The sequence below is a fragment of the Etheostoma cragini genome, chromosome 5, assembly GCF_013103735.1.
Source record: "Etheostoma cragini isolate CJK2018 chromosome 5, CSU_Ecrag_1.0, whole genome shotgun sequence".
In the NCBI taxonomy this organism is placed as follows: domain Eukaryota; kingdom Metazoa; phylum Chordata; class Actinopteri; order Perciformes; family Percidae; genus Etheostoma; species Etheostoma cragini.
In genome coordinates this window covers 5,239,033-5,258,237 of record NC_048411.1, presented here as the reverse complement: position 1 = coordinate 5,258,237, position 19,205 = coordinate 5,239,033, and the positions used below count along the sequence as shown (strand labels likewise).

Below are 19,205 nucleotides of genomic sequence, written 5' to 3'. Positions count from 1 at the left end.
CCTGAAACTAAAGTTCATGTGATACATCGTACAATCATCTCTGAAAATACAGTACAGCAGTTTGGCAAAAACTGCCAGTGGAGCAACTGCCTGGCGTCATGGTTAAACGAATGCATTGCTGCACCGCTCCACGCTCGCCTTCCCAACTAAGGCAGAATCTGCTCCAAACATGTTGCACATCTCAGTGCAAAGCAAAAAAAGGGTGTTTAGTTTTTAAATATTCCATAAAAGTATTTCCTTAGGAAAGATGAACTATTTGACGAATGTCTATTCTATTTACCAATACTATACGTCGTCTATTACACAAGTCTGGTAAAACAGATGGCTGATTCATCGGACATGCACCATGGAATAATGTAAGATTGACTGTACACAGTACCAGGACCTCTGTCTAAAAAGATGGCATGAGAACTGTATCCTAATCTAAGGCTCTTCATGCAAGAGGATGGAAGAACTGATGGAGTGGCGTTGGCTAGTTTTCAGACATTTATTAATGGCCATTCTATAAAAAGGATGAATTAACTTTATGAGCCTCTGTCTTCATATTTTTTAACTGACATGCAGCTCTTGTAGGATGTGCTGCCCAAAACACACATGCACAACACAACAAAACCAAAGTTTCTGCTAGGAATTTAGAGAAGAGGTGGGCTTACTTGGCCTTTTCTGTAAAGAAAAAAAGAGAGGAAGAATCACAATCAGTGGACAAGAATCACAGGCCAAAGTAAAAGCATTAGAGCAGCAAATCATTCAAATTCATCACTACCTATACTTAATTAGAAGAGCAAATATATAAAGGTCATGATATGGGCAGGCAGAAGATTAGATCAAAGGACAAATGGAATAAAAAATAAGATGTATAAATAAAAAAACAGCACCATGTCCTGTAATGGTGTTGGGGCACTTAAATGTCAGTGTTTATGCCAGTTGCTGAAACATGCAGCCAGTCTACAGTCAAAAATAACCAGCATCAGTGACTGGTCCGGTTTAAAATGCAAAAAGGCTCCTATTTCTACTCAGTGTGTACCTGGCACTTGGTGACATTGAAGGCATTTAAAAAAAAAAATAACTCTCAAACACCTTCATTTTTCTCCTCTAGTACCATTAAAAGTATATTTACAAAGAAGAAAATAGAAGCTGGTCCTATCAAAAATATCATGAGCTGTTATTGCTGTCACTGTCACGTGAGCAATGACAGACAGCAAAGCTGTGTGTGCAACCACATGAAGAGTGCTAGTTAACATGCAGGTCAAAGTGTACTCACTCTGCAGGTTAACGGGGGGAAGGCATTGGGAGAAACAACAATTAGAACTAACAAACACAAAGCACTCACTGGCTTGGTATTATTCGAGCAGGCAAGCAGAAAGGCTGAGACCACGCTTAAGTAAGCTAGTGTAAATGAATGGAGCGTGTTGACAGCAACAACAAAATAAATCCATCCAGAGATAGTACTTGGTGTGCTATGTACAGATATACAGACTTTTCCAATGACCGGCTGTCCATGTTGTGCTCAGTTGATAAGACTAACAGCATCTTGGTGCCTTTTTACATATTCAAGTACAGTATGTGCACATTATACATACATTTTAAAGAACGGTTATTAAGATGCAAAATTAAGATTGAAACTTGAGACTGAATCTCAAAACTCTGACTTTAAACTAAATCAAGACAAATGGGTTTTCTTCAAGTAAACAAATTTAACAGACTTTATCAAAAATTGCCCTGTATCCTACTGGTTACGTATTGTTGTCCTTGTTTCCCTCCAATAACAAAAGAAAAATATATTAGAAAAACATTACAATGTGTGCGAGGACTTTGTCTCTACTGCTAAACCAAAATTGGTGTTTTACCTCAACACTGAAATGATTAAGACAAATGGGTAGTAATGGTCGTATTAACAGCATTGAGGTAGCTGTGCTCTGCCTAATGCAGAAAATAATGAACGATAATGCATGGAGCTTAAAAATGACTTTAGGGATTCCTGCCAGGTTAAATACACTACTGGTCAAAGGTTTGGGGTCGCTTACAAATTTCCATTCCTCTCCACTATAGACACAGTACCAGCTGATCTGAGTGGGGGGGGGTGATCTTTAATGCAATATCTACATTGCCGATTATTAGCAACCATTCATCCAATGTTCATCTGTTTAGTAATGTGATATCATTTTTAAAAACTAACTGAGAAAACATTGAAAAACCCTTTTGCAATTATGTAAACACATAATCAATGTAATCTGAAAACTGCTGCCCTGGTTATAAAACCATGCAACTGATCTCAGCTAGTATTCTGTCTATAATGGAGTGAAATGGAAAATTCTAAGTGACCCCAAACTTTTGACCGGTAGTGTATTTATATATTCAAGTCTTTGCCCCAAACCTAGTATTGTCCTATGCGGTCCTTAGAATTACATCCTCTTCATACCCAGCACTTTTGTTCCCACATCCTTTTCCCCAGAAATTACAAAATATGAATTATCATAAAATAGTGTCAATTCTCTGTACAGCTCAACAAATAGCTCAGACAGCGTGGGCATCTGTCTCTGTTCCAAACAGAGGATCAAAAGAGAGAAAAGCGTGATGGTAAAATAAAACACATGGACATAATATAAGTCATTAAAATATGACTAATCCCAAGCCCCCCCACCCAAAAATATGTATCGGTGAAAATGTCCTAAATACAAAAGACTGACAGCAGACAGACTATCAGAGCAGGTGCAAGTGTTGACTGTAAGTTGTTCCGAGTTAATGTAACTGTGTTAGGTGTGTGTGTGTGTGTGTGTGTGTGTGTGTGTTAATGTCCACTTCACACTGGTGCACAGGGAGGGTAGTGTGCTGGAGTCAGTCAGGGCCACAACATGGCCGACACGTTAGTGTCGGTGCTGTAGATCCACAGCAAAAGGGGCAGGGAGATGGCCACGAAGGGCCACGAGATGCCCTCGGCACATGCAGACAGAGAGCAGCCTTTGCTGGCCGGCTTCTCCAGCTGTTTACCAAAGTCCAAGTAGTTCCTGGCCACAAACTTAAGCAGCTCGTCCAGCAGGATGACGGGCAGGGAGATCTTCAGCACCATCATCCACTGGGTCGTATCCAGAGGGGTGATCTGGAAGATGACCTGGGAGAGAGCATGACAGCGTTCATAATGCAACATTACAGCCAGGTTTTGTAGTTTTACAGGATTACGAGTGCACATTGTGTCACCACAGATCAACCTCTACACCTTAAAATCACCCTACAGTACATGAAGGGGAATGTAGATGAATGGTATGGGGCCGCCGGGTGGCCTAGTGCAGCGAATCTCAAAGTTTTTTTTTTTAATAACTTACCCCCCTTTGAAATATTTTTTTCAACAAGATACCCCCAACTCAAAACATTTTGGTAGAAAATGAAAAGCCTACATAAAGAAGAGCATTACAGCCTGCACCATCTGTGTCTGATTTACTAAACAACAACCCTGTAACTGAAACACACCTATCTATTGTTTCACATGACTAGAATCCATCACATTCATTTTTTTATAGAATACAACCACTAGGGGGCAATTAGAAACACAAGACCCGTATTTGCAGGCAGTGAAACAGCAAGATTTTTCAGTCAAATTACCAAAAGACACCCCCCTATATCGTTTACCGCCATGTATCCTCTACAACACCACGGACCAGCCAATCAGACACCGCCTCCAAGAGGCTGGCTCTAGCCAAGGTTTCTTCCTAAAAGGGAGTCTTTCCTCGCCACTGTCGCACTGTTGCTTAGTCTGGAGGGAACTAATAAAACTGTGCGCTCCTTGTAAATTATAGAGTGTAGTCTAGACCTACTCTAAAGTAAAGTGTCTTAAGATAACTCTTGCTATGAATTGATACTATAATAAAATTGATACTTCAATAAAATTGAAATAAATTGAATCTTGAAGGTGAAACATAATAGAGAATGACAGAAAAGAGAAGGAAGGGAGTTTAGTTACAGGAGTGCTTGGAGTGGAAGTTAGATTCTAGCTTAATAAACTTGTGATTGTTCTGTAAAGTACTTGTGGAGACAACATAATCTGCGAGTCGGGCAGCTAGACACTCCTGGTGTGGTATGGCGCATGGCGGAGGAAGGAACAAAACCAGAACACAGCACAGAAGCGCCCAGTAGAGACGTAACTACTGAAAAACAACCTGTGTCCTGCACAGCTCATTTCGCAGCTCATTTCGGAGTTTTGTTTTTAAATGACAGCCCCATTGAGTCAAATTTGAATTAACTAGTTTTGTAAAAACTCACAGGCAGAGGTTCCACATAGAGGATGAGGAAGTGGAGGGACATAGAGAGGCAGATGGCCCCCAAGAGCCAAATGTTCTCCCAGGGTGGCATCCGCAGAAGAGACTGGTTCTCCGACAGACTGGACAGAAGAGAGAACACAGATGGTAATTCATTTATACAGTTTGCCCTTCCTTCAATGACTGCAAATTATCCCTAGACGAGAGCTTTGGTGTTTCTGAGTGGCACATATTTATTTACCTGTTGAGAGCATTGCACATCTCAATGGTGACGAGCACAGACAGGGCCATGGTCATTGGGTAGGGCGACTCAAACACGTGGCAGTCCAGGCCATCAAAGTCTGGGTTGTCAGGGGCGCATTGGAGGAAGTGGCTCTGCAGGGAGAAAAGCAGGCGAGTGAGGGAGCGGAAAAGAGCGGCGGGGGATCTGAAGCATTAACACTCGGACAGGCAGACTTACCAGCTGGTACAGAGTGAGTTGAGGTCCATCTTCAGAGACAGTAAACCACCAGGCAGCCGCTCCCACCGTGGCTGCTCCCACATAGCCTATGAGCAAAGACACCAAACATGTTCATTCACAGAGTACCTATTTGTCAAACTGCATGAAGGCAAACCAGATATTTTTCTGATGTTATTATCCTTCCTTTCCTGTCCATTATCATCTTACATCCAATGGCCAGGTATCTGAAGAAGAGCCAGCCAGAGATGAGGGGCTCCTTAGCATTACGAGGAGGCTTCTCCATTATGTCTAGGTCTGGGGGGTTGAAGCCCAGGGCGGTGGCAGGGAGGCCATCAGTCACCAGGTTGACCCAGAGCAGCTGAACAGGAATCAGAGCCTCGGGGAAGCCCAGCGCCGCAGTAAGGAAGATGCTATCAGGAGAAATAACTCCAGTTAGCAAGTCTACTGACACAAAATCGAAAATAAATCAAAATCGAAAATAAATTCAAATCTAGGGTCATGACTCACCAGACTACCTCTCCCACGTTGGAGGAGATGAGGTATCTGATGAACTGCTTCATGTTATTGTAAATAGCTCTGCCTTCTTCAACAGCGGCCACAATGGAAGAAAAGTTGTCATCGGCGAGGACCATCTCAGAGGCTGACTTGGCCACGGCAGTGCCAGAGCCCATGGAGATGCCAATCTCTGCCTTCTTCAAAGCAGGGGCATCATTCACTCCATCACCTGTCTGGGGAGAAATATTTTGTTACAGAAGAGTGACGTTTTCCAAGGCCAACAAAGAAGATTTCAACGTGTTTAAGGTCCCACAATTTCACTAAACTACTATTTCACTTTTACATTAATATGCGTTCCCCCAGCCTGCCTATAGTCCCCCAGTGGCTAGAATTGGCAGAAGGTGTAAACCGAGCCCTGGGTATCCTGCTCTGCTTTTGAGAAAATGAGAGCTCAGATGGGCCAATCTGAAATCTTGCTCCTTTTGAGGTCATAAGGGGCAAGGTTACCTCCCCTTTCTCTGCTTTGCCCGCCCGATTGGCCCCACCCATAATAGAGAGACATGGTTTTCAAACGAGCAAAGTGGCAGTTGGTCAAGGCCACACCCCCAGCCTCCACCTTGAACCCTAACCCTAACCCAATAATGACTAATTACCAATTAAGACAAACTTCACAACCTAAATATAGACGGTTGTAAACTCAGGTTACTTCAAATAAAATGAGAAAGCACTTATGATCAGCAGGAAACTCTGCTTAATCAGATTTCAGACTTCATACCATAGCAGTGATCTCGTCAAATCCTTGCAGGATCTCAACAATCTTGGACTTATGGGAAGGCTCAACGCGGGCAAAACAGCGAGCGTTAGTCACAGCATCACGCTGAGCAGCGGGCGAAAGTTCGTCAAACTCCCGCCCGGTGAAGGCCATTTGCTCGACATCATCCTCCTCGCTCAGGATGCCAATGCGACGGCAGATTGCCACAGCTGTGCCCTTGTTATCTCCTGTGATCATGATGACGCGGATGCCGGCTTGGCGGCACAGCTTGATGGAGGCAGCCACCTCCTGTCTGGGAGGGTCCAACATGCCGACACAACCGACGAAGGTCAGGTCGGACTGGAGGCAGAGAGACAGAGAAGTGACTGAATGTTGGGACTGAAAAGAATACTCCACAAGTAGACACCAAATACAGCTACGTATCATCCAAACAATTGTACCAAACGTTAGATTAAAAAAAAACTCACCTCGTACGCTGCGAATTTGATAGGGTCTGACAGAATCATGTCCTCCATTTTGGGCGGGCTGTCTCGTGTTGCAAGAGCCAGGCACCTAAGGGTGTCACGACCTGTCCCGTACTCACGAATCACAGACATGATCTTTTCCTTGATTCCTTTGCTTAAAGGAACTTTGCTGTTGCCAACTCTGATGTGGGTGCACCTCTCAATAACTCCCTCTGGGGCCCCCTTTGGAGTAGAGCATAGGAATTAAATATTCACAACATGGAAGCAGACTGTCAGCAGTGGTGGAAGAAGTATTCAAATCCCTTTGGTTAAAGTAAAAGTACTCATACCCCACTGTAAAAATACTCTATTAAGTAAAAGTCCTGCATTGAAACTACTGTATTAAAGAATCATTAGTAAAATGTACTTTTAGTATTATATGTGAAAGTACTCAATGCAATCAACTCAATTTTCAATCGTCTAATCATTTCAGCTGTACTTGTAGGCCGTTATATTGTTGGGAACTTTAATTTATAATAAAACATTTTTAAAACTACAAGCATTTTGTGTGTACCTCAAATTTGTACCCAAGCACAGTATTTGAGTAAAAGTACTTAGTCGCATTCCAACACTGGCTGTTAGGCATCAAAAGCAAAGCTATCGACTAGTTCTCTGTACGTTTCTTTCAGTATACCTTGACAAACATCTTGCCCATGGAAGAACGAGACTTGTTGGGGGTGCAGTAGACAGACATGGACTTCCTGTCTCTGGAGAACTCCAGGGTGACCTCCTTCTTCATCAGCTGCTTGATCACCTGCTCAGACAAATAAACGGACAGAGTCAGAAAAACCTGCTGAGTGAGAGCAGTAGCAGCGTTAGCAGGTGAGGGAGCTGGTGTCACTCACTGAGTTGCAGGCATTAGCTCTGTCAATCTTGGACAGGCTGTGGACTTCAGTGTCAAAGACATTCATCTTCTCCACCAAACAGGTTAGTGCGGTCTCTGTGGCCTCACCCACCTTTTCGTACACACCCTTCACCTGAAACATCCAAAAACAGTCATGGTAATATTTTTACCTCATCAAAAAAAAAATGTTTACACTCATTGCATACATTTTAGATTTGCCCATAAAGCTTATTTAAAACAGATTAAACCCACCAACGTCCAACTAAACAGTTTTAGGGTCTATGTTTGTAACAGTTATTGACTATGTTTTGGTAAAGTACATCTGTTAAAGGTCCCATATTGTAAAAAGTAAGGTTTCTATGTTTCCTCTTCCATTTACTTAGTACATAAGTGGTGTCAGTTATGGTCTATTGAGTCCTTGCACAGGCACACACACACTCATACACACACACACAACTCTACACTTCTGACATGTCAAGTAGGAAGACAGAGTTCAGACCTCGTTGAAGTCCAGAGAGGAGTCGTTACACAGGGCACAGATTGTAGCCAGTTCAACCAGGGCATCATGCTGGGAGGTTTTCACTGGTTTACCATCCTGGTACCTGAGGGAAGGTATAAACTATTAACCTGTGCGTGTGTACGTGTGTGAGTGTTTAGTTCATATAACATTAAAAACCTTATCTATTGTTGCATTAAAATATACATATTTCCTTTAACCTACAATTCACTGAGTCAATTTAATGAGATATTTTCAGCTCCATTAATTGTTTTGTCTGTTACAGAGTCAGCTGTGAAGTACTCACACTTCTCCCTCAGGTGCGTAGGTAGAACCTGTGATGGTGAACTCCGACAGAGCACAACTGTCACCTTCAGCCTTGTTGATAACGAACATCTGGAGAACAAGAGAGCAGGTGGGACAAAAAGAAACATGATTTTTTGAAACACAGACACCATTTGATAACTGACACAGCAGGTGGCAGCAGAAACCTCAGAAATCCCAGCAGACCTTAGGAGCGAGAGCTCTTTTTGACAGTAGATTAGCCTAAAGTGTTACACCGTCTCTCTGTGAGGGCAACGCTGGGTGGCACGCTGCATAATGTGAACAAGGGTGTTTAGTTTGCTTCCTTAAGTTAACAGAAGAGACTGCCAAGGGCCGATTAAAGACAGACGCTGTGCCCAAAAGAAAGGACGCTTTCACCCTCACAGACACACAGCTTGTGAGGGATTGGTTATAACAGAACATAGGGGATGAAAACTAGTCCAGCCCTGCTGTTTTTCTCTGATACTTAAAGACTTATTTTATGGACATTATTCATTTAAAGAAAACACTTGAGATTGATGAATACTTGCTCTTCGGGGGATTGGGTCTCAGTCAAAATAAAAGTGTGGTCTAGAACTACTCTCTCAATCTATAAAGTATTCTGAGATAACTTGTGTTATGATTTAGACACTATAAATAAAACTGAATGAAATTAATTAAACATTAATACATTTTGGGGTATTTTAGGCCTTATTTTTTTAGATAGGACAGCCCAAGACAGGAAAGGGGAGAGAGAGGGGGAACGACATTTGCCGCGGCAAGGGTCAAACCCCTGTACATATGGTACGCACAGCCATTTGATTACTATTTAACACATAACAAGCTAATTAGTATGTCCTCCTTACGGACCAAATCCCTCTATCAGGATGCAAAACACTGCATAAGACAAGATGACAATATTGGGCTGTGTTCGTAATCGCACACTAAGATACTATTCATACTAAGTAAAATATAGTAAGTAATGAGTTCCAACTGCACAGTGTGTGAATTTTGTGTACTTGAGAAATGCCAAGTTAGCAAGAATATATATTATATAAGTTCTAAATCCAACTCAAGACCACGTTTTAAATTATTCCAAATTAAAACTGACAAATACTTTGAGTCTCTTGAACTGGTAACAAATAAGAAAGCTATTTTTAATAACTGATATATACTCAACACTATTTAATTTAAACTCTTGCTGTCATTAGCCTTAATGAAGTTGTCAATTTGTAACTTCTTTGTTTCTGTATAATTTTTCACTTTCATACTTGTTTTATACAATACTATTTGCAATTATTCATGTGAAGTTTTGTTTATGGACTGTGAGGACTGAATTGAATTCAAAATTTAAATTGAATAAAAGAAAATTGAAGAAATGACTGGAAACAAATCTTTAAAGAGCCAGACCACAAGGGTAACAGCCTTTTCTCCCTGTTAAGGTTGGGAAGAATGTCAGCATTGAGATGCTCAGGAGGAGCTTCTACCCTCAAGCTACTAGGATCCTAAATGCCAACACTGACTTATACTGCGACCCCCCATCACACACATATTTTATTATTATTATTATTACACTGTTTTTTATGCACAAATTCAAGTAACTGAAAGGATTACATTCTCTTTTTATTCACTTATTACATTTTATACGTGGCAAATAAATGGAAAATAACTATACCAGCTAACTAGCTCAGTGTCTTCAGGGTGTAAACTCCCTCATCCGCCAAGTCCGCTGGGTAATGGAATAAACCCAGGGATTGCCGCCGGGCATGGTGGATGAGCTCTCATCTCAATTTTACATTAAATGATAATGCTACCTTGTGTCAAAACCGCTCTGCAGATTAGGTGGTAACATTAGACTGGCTGCTTTCTGCTGAAGCACTGACAATGTGCCGTTGTGGCAAGCTAGTTTGGTTTTACACACTTGAGCTTTTGTTTTGTTTCAGCTTGGAATGATGAGTTGGACACTTTGTTGTTTTCTCTGGCCTGTCTTGCTATTTTCTTTCTCTTCTTCCATTTTGCATCTTCGTCACACCCCACCATAAACCCATTGTGTGGCAATTGTAATAATCCATGCGGATGTGTACAGTCAAATGAGTTATACAAGCTTCAATGCAAAAAAATGCAATGATAATTTTAGTAATCAAATTACTTTCGGAATCGTTTCAGTTCTAGTATAAAGTACGCTAGTATGCAAATTTCTAACAAACCATGGTCTAACTGCATGCAGCTTTATATTCTTTTAGTCATCATCATATGCTCTTAATTTATCATTAAATGTTGCATGTCTATGTGAAGAAAATAATTGCCTTTTTACTGCAATATGGATAAAAACGTTAATTATACGAATAATTAGATAGAAGTGTAAATTCAAGTAGCACATCTCTTTAGAGGTTTTTTCCTCAGAGCAAAGGTTTTCTCTTTTCAGTAGTTTAATACATGGCTCTTTGTGAATCACTATAAATCACTGACAACAGCAGTAATTGCACAATCACAAGGCTATTTACTCATGGCAAGTACAATATCTGTCACATAAAATTTGTACATTAATGCCACAGTCTTATTCAGGCTGTGCCAAATTTCGGAGAAAGCACTGAACAGTCAACAAAAGAGGATTAAACTAATAAATGCTGAAATCTCTTAATGTGTGGCCAAGTAGTGCTGGGTTGTTACTCACAGAAAGTGAGAAAGGAACTACAGGCTGGCTGGGTGACGCAAAGTCCGTTATGTAACAGCAGCACTGCAAGTCATCTGACACCTCAATGTACATTGGACAAATGGCAGTATGTTGCCTTTGTGTTCAATAACCGGGATACCTGATTACAAGGAACACTCCCCCCTCTCTTTTTGGACAGACAGTATTAACATGCTTGCTGTGACTGACAGTCAGTTTCTCTAACTGCTGTCACCTCATTCACTCACCAGACAGTGACAACCAAGATGGCAAAACACTGACGACCAACCTGCTCAGCAATGCACCAAGAGAGACTGTAAGTGTGTGAGTGTGAGTGAGCGAGCGTGCATGCGTGTTTTGTGTGCATACATGCATGAGAGACTCACTCTGCACACAGACATCTGGTTGGTGGTCAGGGTTCCCGTCTTGTCAGAGCAGATGACAGAGGTGCAGCCCAAGGTCTCCACGGATGGCAGGCTGCGGACAATGGCATTCTTTTTGGCCATGCGGCGGGTGCCCAGGGCCAGGCAGGTGGTGATGACAGCAGGAAGACCCTCTGGTATGGCAGCCACTGCCAGTGCCACGGCGATCTTGAAGTAGTAGACGGCGCCGCGGATCCAGGAGCCTCCATGGACGGGGTCGTTAAAGTGGCCGATGTTGATGATCCACACGGCGATGCAGATGAGGGAGATGACCTTTGACAGCTGCTCGCCAAACTCATCCAGCTTCTGCTGCAGGGGTGTCTTCTCCTGCTCGGTGGCCGCCATCTCGTCACGGATCTTACCAATCTCTGTGTTGACACCTGTGGCCACGACCACACCCACGGCCTTTCCAGATGCAATGTTAGTACCCTGTAATAACAAGTAATATAGTACATGTTGGATCAAGTACATCTGATAGTATCTCACACATCTAGAAATAACAACAGGAGCGACTTTTTGCAGGAAGTTAACAGCAATTAAACAGACAAGATGTTGAAGGACATCAACAGGATGTGTGATAGCGTGTGCAGAGGTAAGCTTACAGAGAAGAGCATGTTCTTCTTGTCCTGATTGACAGCACGAGGGTCGGGCACAGGGTCGGTATGTTTGATGACCGAGATAGATTCACCTACAAAGACAACAGAGGGCAGCGTGTTAAATTCAGTTTGCAGTTTCCTCATATAGGAAAAAAGCAAGAGCAATTATCTCTACAGAGAGAGATCTATGGTATCTCACATGCTCTTGAATGTTTTAATTGAGAAGCAAACATGCTAATTGAAAACAGTGTCATGATACATCTCTTGGCTTATTCTGCAGCCAGCTTAACTGCTCTTGTTAAAAAAATGCTCTTGTCATCCAGCGTGAGAGTATCTTGTATAACGTTGTGCTCTTATTTTGAGAAAATAAAAAAGGAGCATCAGTGTAGAGTCTGAAGTTAATTTTAAGTTGCCAAATAGTTTATTCAAAATATACAAAAAATATCAAATGAAACCCTGCTGTAGCCTCGAATAAAACAACCGATTGAACTATGTGTGTGCCAGGTACTATTGCATGTGTGACCCATTCCACTTGTTGCAGCCAAAGATGTATTTTAAATCAAAGAAATAAGTGTCCATATTAGAAAATAAATTCCCTGGCAAGGCGAATAAAAAGTTTAGAAAGGAAAAGGTGGTAATACTTAAGCCTTTGTTTAAAATGTGTGATTAAGTAAAAGATGGCCTAGATATCCAAATTCTTAGCTCAGCTCAAAAACCTATTTAATATTGAATAACAAACATAGGTTTACATGTGTGCAGTGAAATGCAGGATGGCATGGTCTTGATAAAAAACAGTAAAAATAAGAATTTGAAAAAAAACATACAGGGCAAAAAACAAAATGATAAAGTTTGTAGCTCTCCAGTGTGTATAAATGTAGCATTTATCACAGTTGCAAGCGAACAAATCAATAACATTTGATGGTTAAAATGATTACATTAACCCATGTTATCAGGAGAAAGCCTATTTAATTGACAAAAAAATGGCCCAGGAAAATAATTTGATGGCTGTGATATCATCAGCAAACATGTCTTACCGGTCAGAATGGACTGGTCTACCCTCAGAGTTGTTGATTTGATTGAACAGATACGGATGTCAGCAGGCACCTTGTCTCCAACTATAAACAAACAGAAGAGAGAAAAGCATGAGGAGCATAAACATTTGAAAATCTGCAACTGAAGGCTGTTGGATGTTAACAGTTATATTCATATATCATGACATTGTATATGATGCCTCAGTAGTCTTTTACACCACATGAATAGTCCCACTAGAGGTTTGATTACCACTGAGTACAATGCTCTGTGTGTGTGTTTACTAGAGTGCGGATCGGGCCGGATTTTTCTGTCCGAGCCCGGCCCGCGTCCGACAGAGCAGTAACCGAACCCGACCCGAGCCCAACAGGCATTAAGATATTTATGTCCGAGCCAGACCCTAGCCCGACACAGTTAAAATCGCATTTGTTTCTCATACTAATGACACATGTACGTTTGTTTGTGTGGAAAGCCCGCTTTTATTAACATCATATGTGGGGGATTATGTCAGTAAATCTGAGTAAAATAAATACCTTGCTTAACCTGTATTGATAAGCCGCCCCAATAAGAGATGCGGTAATTCAGCATTAACTCACACATATACTGTGCATGTTTAGTTTAATGCCTTGCTGCCGCTGCTCAGAATGTAATATAATAGGTTTACTTGATATATAGTACCTTTTACAGACAAAGTAGCAAAGTGCTTCACATGATAAAAAATTGTAAAATACAGTAAGACCCAAACAGTAAATAAGCAAGCAAAAAAGAAAAAAGAAAACCAATAGAAATAAAAACCCAAAAGTTATAAACAGGAAAAAAGAATGAGATTACACAAAAAAAATTTCAATGCCTTATCGCGCTGATGTGACCGAGCCCGACCCAAACCCGAGCATCCTTTCTAAAAATCAGGCCCGGTCCCGTCGGGCTCGGGTCGGGTATCCATCCTCTAGTGTGTAATCATTTTAAATTAATATTTAACAGTTGAGATGTTGTCCATTTTCTACAAGCAGTTTATTCAACATTTGTAAAAATCTGAACTGATGAAGCACATGTCATTACAGGGAGGTTGCTGTGCCACACAGCAGCAGAGCAGTGCTGCCATTACTGCAGGGATAGAGAAGGAAAGCCAAAGAAAGAAGAGGAAATGAGGGACCTGTGAGCCATAAAAGGCCTGTCTCAAAGGAAAAGGCCAATTTGGGTACATTGGAATTGCTGTGACCCAGTTCAGCTTCCTAATGGTACATAAAGGCAATGAAACTGGGGAAATGGCTCAGGCTATGGCACAGTTGCGTTGGCGTAGTCTACATATAGGCTTACTTTGTTAAAAATGCAAATTGTGTCAGATTAATACAAAAGGGTTTGGGTTTGCCCCAACCTAGTCTTTCACTGCCGGACCTACAGTCACAGCGCTGTGGAATAAGGTCTGGCAACACCACAGATACATTCTGTGATAGAATAAAAAAATGCTCCGTTTTGTTTACTTTTCTTTAAACCAATCACAATGGTCTTGGGCGGTGTTGGTTTCCAGATACAGCAACGATGGCTCTGCAAAATAGTCTCAGGAAGGAACTTGTTTTGATGGGACATATGCTTGCTGCAAAACGCAAAATAAAATAGTAACTGAAGTTAACTTTTCACACAATAAAGTAATGTGAGCTATTTAAATTAGTTGGACATAATTTGATCTTTATCGTCATGTGTATTTTGTCTATAGCAATTCCCGCCAAACAGTCCCAAAACATCCCAGTTAGAAAGTAAATGCTGGAAAAGTATTTTTTGTAAATACTTTAATTATTCACGGAAAGGACCAAACAGGCCTGAATTGTTGCATGAGCCACATTTTCTTCAAAACTCCCCAAAAAAATTATTATGTAGCTTGCTAACTTGAAAGTTGTTGTTTTCTGAAGCTAAGAAAAGAGATTTTGAGAATGAAAACACAGAGAGAGAACATCTTGCACGTAAGCCACGGGCCTAATGTCAGGCTTTATCCTGAAAATGAACTTCTGTTGATGACTAACCCCAACCAAAAAGGTAAAGTTAGAATACAGGAACACAAATAAGCCTGCCAAAAATCTACGAATCTAGTAAAAAAAACAAGACAAAGCTGAAGTGAAAACCCAAACTCCTGTTCAGGAAAGAAACGAAAACCAAGATTTGGTAAATGTGAAATCATGTAGGAACATCAAGGAGCTTCCCATTTGAGGGAGACACATACCCTTGAGGGAAGGAAGGGGAAATTGCAATGTTAACAACAATGCATGCAGCCATAAATGGGAAAATCCCCAAGTTCTCCAAAGCCCTGATCAGGTTTAAATGTGGCATATAATGGCAGCTGTTTCCTCATCATTGCCATAGCATAGGAAGACTCCACGAAGAGACACTTGAAGCTATCATGTTGTCTCACCTTACTATTCCATTAACAGATAAATGTCTACATTTTTACACATTAAAAAAAAAATGTATAGCCTTGTCGTGCATTTCAAACCTCCTACTACATGAGTAGTAACTTGAAGCTGGACGACTGTCAAGTCATTAGATGTCCTGACAGCAGTGCCAGGAACTCTGATCTGTCAGCAGGGATTGGCCAGTCAGATTGACAATGACAGTTTTTCTGAGGACCATGTTGCATTTTTAAACCATCTGAACCCGGAACAATGAGTGCAACAGAACCTTCCCTTCTGAGAAGGTCAGGTAACCCAGGTCACAGATTGAGCAACGGAAGTTTGATGCATCACAGTAACATAAATTAAAGTTTTTCTTAATAAGCCAAAAAGCTTTACAATTACACTACATCCTTGATGGTTGGACAACACTTCCTTTGCCAAGTCATTGTTTTTGAAGAATTAGAAGACACGGCCCGAAACACACACACATGTACAGGGACGTGACTGGCAACCCTTCAGTTCCCAAGCCAAGTCCCCATGGACTGAACTATTGCCACCCCCAAAAGAATAAATACTGACAACTTCTAAAAGTCTGCTGAGCTAAGAAGCATGACTACAGGGATAGGCTTATAATGATGGTGCTTGCTGATGTAATACAACATACAAAGAAACCAGTGATTGTCGAGACTGTGACACAGTGAAACATTGGAATTGTCTCAAGGCTGTGTTACACTGCAGACCTGGTATGAACAAGTGTGTGTATATCATCTGTCCCTTTGCGTCAACATCCTTCTTGGTAGAAGTCCAAGCATCTCCTCATTTTTACCTCTGTGCTTGCCAACAGGTCATAGAGTCCTAGAGAATTTTCAGTTATAAAAGTTCAGACCCAGTAGAACATTTCACTCAAAGTAACTCCCAGAGATGTCTTTGAAATAGACCTTTCAACACCAGGCGAGGCAGTGACAAGACCAAAGCGGTTAGCTTTGGCACCTGCCTCTGTCATGTGTTAGGGGATTGAATGTGGTTTGGCCGGCCAGCCAGCCAGGAGGCCCCATGTGCTGATGGCAGCTGAACAAAAGGCTGACCTGTCATGTTGAGTGGACCATTCAGAACCATCAACAGGTGAAGCATCCTGCCGCTTTCCTTCCAACACTCTTCCAACACAATTACTCAATGATGTTATCCAAAAAACTTTGTTTCTCTCACTATATGACTCTAGAGTGGCTGCTCACTCCAAAGCTAATCGATGTCACTTTCTCACTTCTTCCTCGCTCTAACACACACACCCCCACACACCAGCGCAAAAGAATAAGCATCAGGCCACTTACGTTATTTACACTATAAAGAGTGTATTTAATTATTTTTTATTTTTGCAATAGTGCTTAACAAGCATTGTTTAATTTTGCCCAGTTGTGGCCTGTTGATGGTTCCAAAACATCTATGTTGTTATTTGTATTGATCTACTAGACATATTATCTACAGACATGGCATTTGATTGGAGGCTCGTCTCTCTTTGTCTCACAGCAACATTAAAAGAGTTTAGATTTGTGTGCAGTTTCTGTTAACAATGTATTGTAATAAGTGTCCATTTCATTATAATATTCAGATTTATCATAAATAATTGAACATGCACATGTATTTTATGTTCTGTTAAAGAGGGGTGGAGGTGGGGTCACATTTGAGCATTGAAAAATGTACTTGAAACTAACGCATTAGTTACTTTCTGAAGTAACTAGTTACTTTTATAATTTGTAATGAATTTAGTTAAGTTAACTAGTAGCTGTAACTAGTAACTAATTACTTTTTAAAATTAACTTGCCCAACACTGATTGCAGAGTAAATACAATAATGTTTAGTTTGCAGTTTCCTGGTAGGCGAGACATACCAATACTCAAGAGCTCTTTACTTCCTCCTGTTAAGTAGTCACTGATACAGATTCAAACACGTGTCAGCTGACTTTGGAATGAACCATCACCTATGACCTAAATTACATGACCACTATCTCTAAAGCATAATCATAAGCATAACCTCTAAAGCATAATCTCTACACTGTCTCCCTGAGATCTCTGCTTTGCCTTTTTTGTTTGTTACAAATCTTAATACCTTTAGTAGTAGCAGCGCCTTTATGTATGAAGCACTTTGTAACTTGTTTTGAAAAGTGCTTCATACACATCAGTATGCATGTCCTCGCACGGAGAGGCTGAACATAGGAGTTCGTCTTTGCGGCTGAGACACAAATAGACTATTAATTTAGAACTTTTACTATTAAACACAAAAGGCACGTCCACTTTAATGTACATTGTATATTTAAACATATCTGTGGTCAAGCTCAGTGCCTCGCTGTGTTGTACTAACTCTGAAACCTACTCCCTTTGAGTCCCTCACATTTTCCGGTTAGTCCATGCTTGATGGTGTGGCGTGCTAGCGCTGTATATTAACAAGTTCTTAAAACCTCAGCCCTCCACAACAGCAATGGGCCTCATATCCTGAGCCATTAAATTGACAATTCCCCCTGTGATATTATTTTTGCGTTTGGATGATAGAGGCTTAACATCCAGCGTGGTCTGGGTGCGGTCTGGGGACCCAACCGTCATTGCGGGTGGGTTTGCCTGTAGTTATAAAACGATTATTAAACTATGAAATATGCCAATTCTGATATGTTCATATAACCTACTCAAAACAGGACAACCTAACGCAGAAAAGTTAGCTTACCGTTTTTAGGTGATATGCCATGTTTGTAGTCGAGCTGCGAAATGCAAACTGTTACGTGCAAACTTTGCATTCGACTTTTTTCTATTATCTCTTTTTGTAAAATCCCGCCACACTGACGACGTCTTTGACATGGTAGAGGAGGACTGACTTTAAATTAAACACTCACAATTAAATAAATCTTCAGCAAACCACCAAGGCTTTCTAGTTCTATCTTCAATCTGTCCCCAGTGGGTTGGGCTTATCCAAAAAAAGTGAAAAAAGGGGGGGTGTTCTAAAGACAGACTGTTACTTGAGAAAAAGGGGTGCTCTGACAACACCCCCATTAGCAATTAGTGCTTTCCACCCGTAGACCGCAACGGCCTATGCTTCCACCTGATGAAATTAACGCTGCAAAAAATCGACCAATCAGATTTTTGGTCGAGCCAGAACGTATCAACCAATCAATCGATTAGTCGACTGGGAGATTACAGTCCTAAAACAAACAATAAAATCAATAAAAAGCAAGTCTAAAATAGTGGAAGTTTGCTACAAAACTGTGGGGCTGGTCTCCTTTAGTTTTGAGTTTTGACCAGTGAGTGACCAAGAGCAACCTACCAGAGAATCTTTGGTAACATTTTGGCTCGTATAGGGTAGGAAGTTTTAGCTCGTATGGGTTCTTGTCTCAGGACTGGGGGCGTTTATAGTGTTCGCCTCCTGTCAAAAATAATCATGGTTTTAGTAGAGGCTGGCAGAAATGACATGCACATTCACCCTTACACAATTAATTCTAAATTGAAATCAATATCAAGATCAACCACTAGACTAACATTTTAACCACCCATACAACACCAACAAGACCTAAACCTTTGACTTCCTGACGTTGTAGTTACAGAGAAAACGTATTGTGAAAGCAAAGAGGCATTCTAGAAAACATATTAGCAAACTAAACGCTATGTAACATAAACATCACACAAAACATATCAAACTTGTCCTTGCAGCCTTGTAAGAAACAAAAATGTTATTGTGAAAACAGTGGTCTGCTTAAGTTAGGTTTTTTGTGTAAAACTTAAAACGGGGACCCTAGACCTAGAGCTGTTCTCATTAAGGGCTGAGCGCCCGTAAAGGTCTGATCCATCCTAGAATCACCCCTGCTGCTACTTCATACTTGTACTCCACTACACCTCAGAGGGGAATGTTGTAATGTTGACTGAACTACATTTACAGTGGGTACGGAAAGTATTCAGACCCCTTTAAATTTTTCACTCTTTGTTTCATTGCAGCCATTTTCC

General features: G+C 41.0%; 1 protein-coding gene across 2 annotated transcripts in view; it reads right to left on the bottom strand.

Moving 5' to 3' along the window:
* Positions 1-473: 473 nt before the first annotated feature.
* atp2a2a (ATPase sarcoplasmic/endoplasmic reticulum Ca2+ transporting 2a) overlaps positions 474-19,205 on the bottom strand; it is a 30,123-nt gene continuing 11,391 nt past the window's right edge. Inside the window, exons 6-21 of one of the 2 annotated variants that reach the window (XM_034872379.1) lie at positions 12,847-12,927; positions 11,819-11,904; positions 11,181-11,645; positions 8,128-8,216; positions 7,824-7,926; positions 7,326-7,457; positions 7,115-7,234; positions 6,445-6,663; positions 5,981-6,316; positions 5,218-5,438; positions 4,918-5,120; positions 4,711-4,796; positions 4,492-4,625; positions 4,255-4,372; positions 2,989-3,109; positions 474-663 (exon numbers count right to left, since the gene is read on the bottom strand). In XM_034872379.1, coding sequence (XP_034728270.1) covers positions 650-663; positions 2,989-3,109; positions 4,255-4,372; positions 4,492-4,625; positions 4,711-4,796; positions 4,918-5,120; positions 5,218-5,438; positions 5,981-6,316; positions 6,445-6,663; positions 7,115-7,234; positions 7,326-7,457; positions 7,824-7,926; positions 8,128-8,216; positions 11,181-11,645; positions 11,819-11,904; positions 12,847-12,927 — 2,528 coding nt within the window. In that variant the 3' untranslated portion in view covers positions 474-649. Of the gene's footprint in view, positions 664-2,351; positions 3,110-4,254; positions 4,373-4,491; positions 4,626-4,710; positions 4,797-4,917; positions 5,121-5,217; positions 5,439-5,980; positions 6,317-6,444; positions 6,664-7,114; positions 7,235-7,325; positions 7,458-7,823; positions 7,927-8,127; positions 8,217-11,180; positions 11,646-11,818; positions 11,905-12,846; positions 12,928-19,205 lie in introns of those variants that run through there. The other variant, XM_034872378.1, reaches the window with a different exon arrangement.